Source organism: Kryptolebias marmoratus, linkage group LG4, assembly GCF_001649575.2.
Source record: "Kryptolebias marmoratus isolate JLee-2015 linkage group LG4, ASM164957v2, whole genome shotgun sequence".
In the NCBI taxonomy this organism is placed as follows: domain Eukaryota; kingdom Metazoa; phylum Chordata; class Actinopteri; order Cyprinodontiformes; family Rivulidae; genus Kryptolebias; species Kryptolebias marmoratus.
In genome coordinates, this window is record NC_051433.1 from 30,622,835 (window position 1) to 30,632,207 (window position 9,373).

The 9,373-nt window shown below is 41.9% G+C and overlaps 1 protein-coding gene across 4 annotated transcripts in view; it reads left to right on the forward strand.

Moving 5' to 3' along the window:
- Positions 1 to 307: 307 nt before the first annotated feature.
- The window catches only part of efcc1 (EF-hand and coiled-coil domain containing 1), a 51,464-nt gene continuing 42,398 nt past the window's right edge, over positions 308 to 9,373 (forward strand). Inside the window, exons 1-2 of one of the 4 annotated variants that reach the window (XM_037975408.1) lie at positions 308 to 1,170; positions 1,667 to 2,031. In XM_037975408.1, the coding sequence (XP_037831336.1) occupies positions 502 to 1,170; positions 1,667 to 2,031 (1,034 nt within the window). In that variant the 5' untranslated portion in view covers positions 308 to 501. The remainder of the gene's footprint in view (positions 1,171 to 1,666; positions 2,032 to 9,373) is intronic. The other 3 variants (XM_037975409.1, XM_037975411.1, XM_037975410.1) reach the window with 3 other exon arrangements.

Consider the following 9,373-nt stretch of genomic DNA (forward strand, 5'->3'; position numbering starts at 1 on the left):
AGTGATATGTAAAGTGATATGTTAGGTGATATGTTAAGTGTGTATGTATTGTAACATGTCTATATACTGCGTTGTGTCTATGTTCCGCACATATCATTATGTCACTTAACATATACACCTAACATATACATAGCATGCTACATACACGCCTTACATAGACACATAAACATATTTTTGGCACTAATGGAACCCCATAAGCATGCTACATACACGGCTTACATAGACACATAAACATATTTTTGGCACTAATGGAACCCCATACAGGTCTGTTCGGAGTTATCACGGGTATATCTGACTTGACTTGCTGATCAGCAAGTTTCACGAAAATGCGTTCAGTGGTTTACCAGCTATTTTGCTAACAAAGAGGAACAGTTGCAGGCACAAAAACATTAGTCACCTTCGTCTTTAGGCGGGCGATAAAAACATAACATCTGCCTCTTAAAGAGCGCTAACCCATGATGGTGGTTCGGCGGTTCTGTGACCGTCAGACCTGCTGGACCCATGTGGACTTGGGGGCAGGGTCTGATCCAGTCAGAAGAGACATGCTGCAGGCGGAGACAGAACCGAGCCCGTGTTCTGATGGACGGCGCAGACTGCCTGGATCCGTACCGCCGCCCGGCGCGCAGAACCCAGTGGATCGTCAGCACCCTGGCGTACCACTACGGACTGGACCGGGGCGTGGAGAACGAGATCATCGTGCTGGCCACGGGACTGGACCAGTACCTGCAGGAGATATTTCACCACCTGGACTATCAGGGAGCGGGGACGATTCCCGTGGAGGACTTTACCGTCCTGTGTGAGGTCCTGGGTCTTGGCACGGACCCAGAGGAGCCGGGGACCAGTGAGCTGACCTTCCGGCGGTTTCACGCCAAGCTGTGCGGGTTCTTCACTTCCAGGGCGGGCTGTCAGTATGAGAGCGACCGGCTGCTGGTCGGAGGTGAGAGCCGGCACATCGAGACTCAGATCCGCCTCAGGAGCCCGCTGAGGCGGCGGGAGAAGCTGGTGTCGGCCGGCCCGGAGGAGCGGGACTCCTGGAGCCGGCAGGGCCACGGAGAGGCAGCGGAGGAGCGGATCGCCAAGCTGGAGGATGAAAACGCGAGTCTGAGGGAGCTGATCGAGGACATGAGAGCCGCGCTGCAGAGCAGTGATGCCCGCTGCTTGGCTCTGCAGGTGAGAGCTGAACACCAACACAAATTGAGCACTTCAGAGCTACTTTAGAGCTAACTTTGCCACTAACTATTGGAGTCAACTCTGTCTGTTAACAAAATATATCTCGAACTACTGCTGAGATTTTATTGACATTTTCAGAAAATAAGCATTGGATGTACATCTACAAGTAATTCACTTTTCAACAAAGCCATCAAAGCCAAATGACCAACATCTCAGTTTAATGGATACTGATCAAAAATCTGAGCTTTATTCTTCATTCCCAACACTGCTGCATGTTACACAGCTGGGTCACTTCAAACAGCTTCAAGGTTCTGTTTGTCTGGGTCTCTNCTGTGGCAGCCATCTTAAGTTTAGAAGTACATGTGCATCCAGTATTAATTTACTGAAAGTTTCATTAAAATCTATTTGATGGTTTGTGAGATATTTTGCTAACTGGCAGTGCATGGACAAAACCCCCCCTCTCTCTCCCTCTCCCCCTCTCCCCCCTCTCTCTCAGGTAGGACTGTGGAAAAGTCTCTCCAAACAGAAAACAGAAAAAGCTTGTTTCAGCCCACACAGCAGCCTTCGGAGCTTACAGAATGTTCTACATGAGATCGAGCTGCTGGAGGTTCAGGAAGCCATGCTACGTAACCAGAGACTGGAACAGGACCTGTGGAGCTCCAAAGCGGTCATGGCTGCTCTGGAAGACTGCAACAGGTCTCTGGCGAGGGAGCAGGCGTGCATGAAGAGGAAGGTGGAGGACGCCAGGCAGGCACTGCTGACTGGGCTGAGCAAAGTGAAGGACCTGGAGGTGAAGGCCAGTCATGTCCCAGCACTGCAGAGGCACATTCTCCAGCTGGAATCAGAGCTTGTCTACTACAGGTACATACACACCGCTAAGAATGAACACATGAACAGTTTATTGCTCCATCCCAGTCCACATCACTGTCATAGCAACTTGTCTCATGTGAAATACGGTAAGTTCTTATTGGGAGGGCAAAGAAGCAGGACCAATCACTGAGGAAGGTACTGACCTGCGACTGCTGGACACTAGTTGGTGACTGATTTCAGCTGTAGTCTCATTGAATTCTGGGTATTTGTAACCAAGTGAATAGCAAGCCGTGGGGTGTGGCCCCGTTTGGCACAGCCAGTTATCAAACTTGACTATCGAACCTAGGAGAAATGTAAACATCCAATGGGATCAGGACCAGGCACCCTGTTTACTGGTTGCAGTACAAGGTTCAAGGTGTCCCCCTCACATAAACGAACAGAACAATGGTACAACAACAAATAATATACCTCAGATAATATTTTTCAGGTGTTGACTCACATAGTTCCTACTTTGTTGCTCCACCTTCAAATAATATGTTTTCTAATACGTTTCGCTGTAATTAGTTATTTCACACTTAAAAGAAAAGTTCTGTGACACCATGGCTGTTCAGGGAGGAGAAGGACTTACAGCCCCACATCGTTTGTTCACAGACTGGTCCCAAAAATACAACATGACAGCTTTCATACAGCAAAGGAAGAAGGTGGGATGCTGTCTAGTATTATCTGGTTGCTGGACTTGACCAAAACAAGTCTGGCTGTTTACCATGTCATCACAAACTGGGGTTTGTTGTGGCAGATTTTTGCAATAGAGGAGCCTTTGTGGCTAGAATAAGCCATAATGAATTTTAATTTCTTTCACAGCAGAATAAAATGACACCGTTTACCTCGGGCTTATTGCCTGGAATGTTCTGCCACCATGTTTTTTGAAGGCTTTGATGTGGTTTACTGTTCCAGTTTTCCTCTCTGTTATGTTGAAGTTTATTGAGTGGGCTTCGTGTGTGGCAGGCCAGCTCTGAGCTTTGCTACTGTTGGGAACTATATATTTAGGTAGAAGTAAGAGTGTAATTGCACTTTTAAAGTACAAAGGTTTTGGTTTAATGTTTATTTCTGTCATTTGTTCCTGCTGCAACTATATAATTAGTGTCTACATGTCTGGTTTTCTTAGTTAACCAATGTCTTTAAAACTGAACTGAAACGTGTTTTAAAACCAACATCAGCTGAAAGAAAATCATAAAATATGCGTATAAAATAAAAAAAAAAAACAATTCTACTATTTTTTTTTTTTTGTACTGAACTGAAAAAACACTCAGGTCTTTTTGGCTTTTTTCCTGACCCCCTGATGTGTGACATCCACAGAGCAGCTGAGGTTCACAGTATTCAGCCATTCATCAGTGAGTGGATGAATACCAGTACAACATGGTTCAGTGTATCGCAATTAAGTGTTCGAACCAGCTAGACAATACCACTGAAGTTTCAATTTTTGGCTTCTCGAAACATAAAAACCTTTCTCAGATTTGGATCCATAAACTCAGAAGTGGGAATTACTATCAGAACTTGGGTTCGAACCACTTCAAAGAGAAGCACCGCTCTGACCCTCGTTAATGCGGTGGACTGGCTTCACGCCACAAAAACAGGACCTTTTACCAACTATTTTTAATTTTAAAGAAAGTCAAATGTGGAGGAGAACATCACCACAGAGAAGGAGACGAGAAACAGGAAGTTTGACTTCAAACATGACGTGAACGCGTGCTGCTTACAGGTCTGAGCTGCTTACAGGCCGACAGCCTGAGATCAGTTTGTGATTCACAGCAGTTTGTTACTGATGAAAAAATATAAACAGTCCATGTGTGATTAAACAAAGGTCATAGTCTGAAACTGCTGCTGATTAGTTTACTCTGGTGTGAGAGGTCATGAACTCTACCCTAATGCACGCTCATGTTTTTAATGGATTAGGGTCGAGTTAGCTTTGAGTTAGCAACATTAGCGCTCCTGCCGGTATTATTGATTTGCAGTGCCGTGTGCTGATGTCATGAAAATAATCTGGGAGTAATCGGTTCTCATCGTTCCACCTTCCTAATTTGGTTGTTATGCGTGTTGTTATATCGGCCATGATGGTCCTTGTGATCATCAGAATCAGAATCTGAAGAGTTTTCATCTGATTCCTGAGATCCAGGCATCAGTTCAGGTTCAAACTGGTCTGGTTGTAAACCCATTACTCTCGCAAAGTCTTACAGCATTTCTTCATATACTAAGTCTTCTTCTTCCATATCCACTAGTAAATAACAGGACAGTAGCGGCGTACTTGGCCAGCCGGGGCACTGCACCCATCATGAGCCCAGGACAGCAGCTCCACCCCACAAATCACCCCACGCAGGAAATTATTGACTCAAATGCTAAAAACAAGTTTTTTAAGTTTTAGGTCAGAAAAATGGGTCCCTTGAAAGTTGTGTGGATGTGTTTCACTAAATAATATTCATGAAAAATCAATATTTTGAGATGTGATTTCAGTTCAGCTTTAAGTAATTGTAATGTCTACATAATGCATGGGTCAAGCAGACCCAGTTATAGTCCTCTGTACTCCTTGCATGTAGATCATTCTAAATAACACATATTGCAGTCACAATATCCTTCTTTTTCTTTCTCTTTCTGTTTCTCTGTTTCTCTGTTTTGGTATTCCAAAGTCTTTTCACTGCCCTTTTATTGGTGCATAACTGGCAAATAATTCAGCGCCACAAAAGGAAAGGGAACGCTTTGTTGAGGAAGAACTTCAGTGACTGACAGTTCTTATCAATCCCTGCTCACTTTTTTCACTTTCCCCCTAAATATACAATACCACAAAGGCACTCTTGTCCTATAAATCTTAGCAACCGAGGCCCCATGACCATTCTGGTTGAAAGCTTCTACATCTTCTTAGTCACATGTTGTCCTAGTCCTCTGTTGGAGAGGAAAGTGTCAGATGTCATGTTTTAACTTTTGAGAAAGATAAAGTAGCCTCTTGATCTCCATTTGTTTTTGCACCAGTGTTGTGACACTGACATTTCTCAAAATTGACACGTCTCAGTATCATGACACGGATCTCATGAACTGAGTAGTTCAATAAGAAGGCTGTTGATAATGGTCCCAAATGTAATAGTTTAGTTTTAAAATGCTTCAACAAACACTGCTGGATTTCTGAGACCCAGTTTCTCGACATAGATGTGGCTGCAGAGTGCTTAGGTTATAGGATGCTAAAGATTACTATACAGAGGCTGTTTGGAAGCTCTAAAATAGCAGATGGTTGTGAAGAATTAGATAAGAATGCTGATCCTTGGATAAAACTGATCTACAACAAAGAACATACAACAGCCATTGAATATAATGGAGGCCCATATAAATAAGATTATTACATGCCACAGGATGAAACAGGAATATAATTTAAATGTAAATATGAAGTCATGGAATACAGTCAATGTTTCAGTTTTACAAACAGTGCCTATAAAAAGTATTTTATATATATTTTATACTCACAAATCAATCATAGTCAATATATTCTGGCCTTTACAAATGTGATGGCTTGTTTGTTTCTCTTCTTCTGTGGTGATTGGGTTAGCTCATTATAGATCCAGTTGCACCTGAGAGGTGGGCGTGGCAGGCATAAAGGTAGCTCATACACAGTGTTTGGGTTGGCTCTCTCTCTTGTTTCTGGCTCTCCAAATGGGTAATGTTTTGGTTACAGCTCATTCAATCTTATCAGCATTCAGGCAGAATGTTATCTTATTATTGACATAACCATCTTTTCCTTTCACAGTGACCAGTTCTTTTGAATTAAATAAAATTGAGCAAGCTAAGTTTTGTGTGTGGTTGTTGCCAACTATAAGCCACGTTGATAACAACAAAATAAAAAACTCCTTCATTGTCAAAATGAAATTATTTTCTACAGAGTAACACCAATTAAATAAAGATATGTAATGTTAAAAAAACTGATTGCATAAATATTTACCCCCTTTAAAATGACTAATATAATTTAACTCAGAGAAAAGATTATTGAAAAGTACAACTCAGGAAATTGATACAAAATGATTTCCAAGGCTCTAAACATCCTCAGGAGTTCTGTTAAATCCATCATCAAGAAATGGAAGAAATATGGGAAACGTGTAAATCTACCAAGAGCAGGCTGTTCTCACAAAATGAGTGACCATGCAAGAAGGCCAATAGTGAGAGAGACCACTAAGACCCCTTTGAGCTCTCTGAAAGAATTACAAGCCTCAGCAGGAGAGATGAGAAAGATTGTGTATAAAACTGTTGCCCTGGTTTTTCACCAGTCTAAGCTTTATGGGAGAGTAAGGAAAGAGAAAGCTAGGAGCCCTGAGAGCCCAATCTTGACACAAGGTCTGTGCAGAACACTTTTCTTCCAGGGGTTTGTGTCAACTTCTGTGTGATTGATCATAAATATGAACTAGGGGTGATTAATGCAGACACGCTGTTCTGTGAGCTGCTGAAGAATCACTGTGGCCGCAGACACGCTGGGAGCTAACATGAGCTTCTGGGATCTACTCTTTGCAGTTTGACCCCTAATCTCTCCTTGGCAGAGGCCGGCATGGTGTGTGTGGGTGCTGCTGAACAAACATTGGGACTCGACCGTCGTCAAAACAATCGCTGACATCCTGTAACTAGATGTTGTTCTCCTCCTCCATCAACTGAAAACGTTCATCTCTGTGATTGTCATAGTGTTGTAACAACACAAATCCAACTTATTTCCACACCATGCGATCACTGTGGGTCCCACAGTGGTGTGCTGTGGAGGGGAGGGGCTTCCTGGAGACGGCAATGGGGTTTCTCTTGGTGAATAAAATGTCCTTGCAGAAAAAAATGTCTTTCTGATTCATTAACTTCTTGCAGAATATAAATCCAGTTTAAGACTGCAACTCTGCTCCCTGGTCTGGATCCTGGATTGTTGTGGTTTTAGGGAACTAAATATTTTGGCCAGACTCCCTAAAGGAAGAGCTGCTTTATTCAAAGTGGGATGGATACCATCTCTCTTAAATGTAAAGGTTACAAGACCACCTTTAAGCAGCTTCATGTTCCTCTGAATGCAACCAACATTATTAAAAATCCCAGGACATCCCAGGATGTGGCCATAAGAGGAAATGCAACCCCAAGTTGATGAGCCCGACAGAGCAGATAATAGAAAAAGATCAAAGGAAACCATCCAAAACCACTGAAGCTGATTTCCAAGGTCAAACTACATCATTTTTTGATTGCACTTTGAATCCTAATGGGCTCCATGGAAGAAGACCCAGGAGGCTCCACTACTTGCAGAAAAACACCAAAAAGCCTGACAGGAATTTACCAAAATGCATGTTGACGAGGACCAACATTTTGGGGAGATAATGATATTGATAATTGATAATTGTGGAAGAATACAAATAAATTTATTCTCATCTGCTCAGTGTCTTTGGGACACCAACAAAACAACCATCAACAGAAAGATGACATGCAGCTAAAAATGTCATTGTGGCTTAGACTGGGGAGGTGACCAGGATATATTCTTATTGGATTGAAAGTTTGGATGTGTGCCATTCCCTAACATGTCTTTGACTGAGTTAGTCATATATTACTAGGCAGAGGAAGGACTTTGTCTAGCTGTGATGGACTGAAAGTGTTACTTTTAGCTCTGATTTTCTTTCTGGCAACAGAAGGTTGAGACTTGAATCAGTCAATGGAATCTACAGAGCTCTGTGGGATTAGACAATTGGAAGCAGAGTGAAAACAGTTTAGGGGGAGGACAGCTTACATCTGGAAAAAGGGGACGAACACTCAACAGTTTGATGATGAAATGATAGACACGTTCTTCAAGAAGTAGCTCCACTCAACTTTGCACCTACTTTTTAGGGCCCCAAGAAAAACAAAAAAACAAACAAGAAACATAAACTTAACCTCTTTTATTTATTCTAAACATGACTGTGAATTTTTACACTTATGTAATTCAGCTAAGTGTGCATGTTTAAATTTCCTTTTCCACTTCTGCATGTCTCTAACCCCTGGCCTTGTACAGGCAGGCCACAAGAGAGGTCTGTCAACCAGCAGGGAGAAGGGTCAGGAGACTATTTATCTGTCTCTGCAAAAGAGATGCAGCATTGGGCATTTTTTCCATTGTCCAGTTTCAGCACGACTCGCTTCGCCCCAGTTTGGTTCGACTTGGGTTGGCCCGGTCTGACTGGTTTTCAACTATGGCTGAGGGGCGTCTCCGTGTGGACGAGTCATCACCGCGAGCTATGGTGTCAGAGTCTAGGGAAAATCAGAAAGTCAGGGAAGATGCAGGTGGAAAGACCATAGGTCTGGGTGTTCAACCAAGATTATCTGATACTGCACTTGTTGTGCAATAGTTTTAAAATATTCTTATTGCTTTCTCAGTCATATCTGCACATGTACTCCTGTTGTATCTCACTGTGAATTTTGACAATAAACAGTTGATCACAATATTCTATTAGAGGCTTGGGCATGATATTGGAATTACAGGAACAGCTCTAAAATGGTTTAAATCATATTTATTTGATAGATTCCAGTTTGTTAATGTTAATAATGAATCTTCTTCATACACCAAAGTTTCTCATGGAGTTCCTCAGGGTTCAGTGCTTGGACCAATACTCTTTACTTTATGCTTACATTAGGTCAAGTTATTAAACATCAAGGGATCAATTTTCATTGTTATGCTGATGATACTCAGTTATATTTACCCATAAAACTCAATGAATTCAATCAGTTACTTAGATTACAATCATGTCTTAAAGACATAAAACCCTAGATGAGTCTTAATTTTCTGCTTTTAAACTCAGACAGACAGAGGTTGTGGTCTTTGGACCTGATCATCTTAGGAACAAACCTTACAGCCTTTCACTTCCTCTGGATGGCATTAATTTGGCCTCCAGTTCTAAAATAAAGAATCTTGGTGTTATTTTTGATCAGAATATGTCTTTTAACCTCCACACTAAAAATGTTACCAGGTCTGCTTTCCTCCACTTACATAATATCACTAAAATTAGAAACATCTTGTCTCAAAATGAGGCAGAAAAACTGGTCCATGTATTTATCACATCTAGGCTGGACTGTTGTAATTTTTTATTATCTGGGTGTCCAAAAAACTCTTTAAAAAGTCTTCAGCTGATCCAAAATGCTGCTGTTAGAGTTCTGATGAGAGATCAAATCTCCAGTTTTAGCTTCTCTTCATTGGCTCCCTGTCAAATTCAGAATAGAATTTAAAATCTTACTTCTAACATATAAAGCTCTCAACAACCAAGCTCCATTTTATATTAAAGATCTTATTGTTCCATATTTTCCTAACAGATCTCTTCACTCTCAGACTGCAGGTTTACTTGTGGTTCCTAGAGTTTCTAAAAGTAGAACAGGAGGCAGA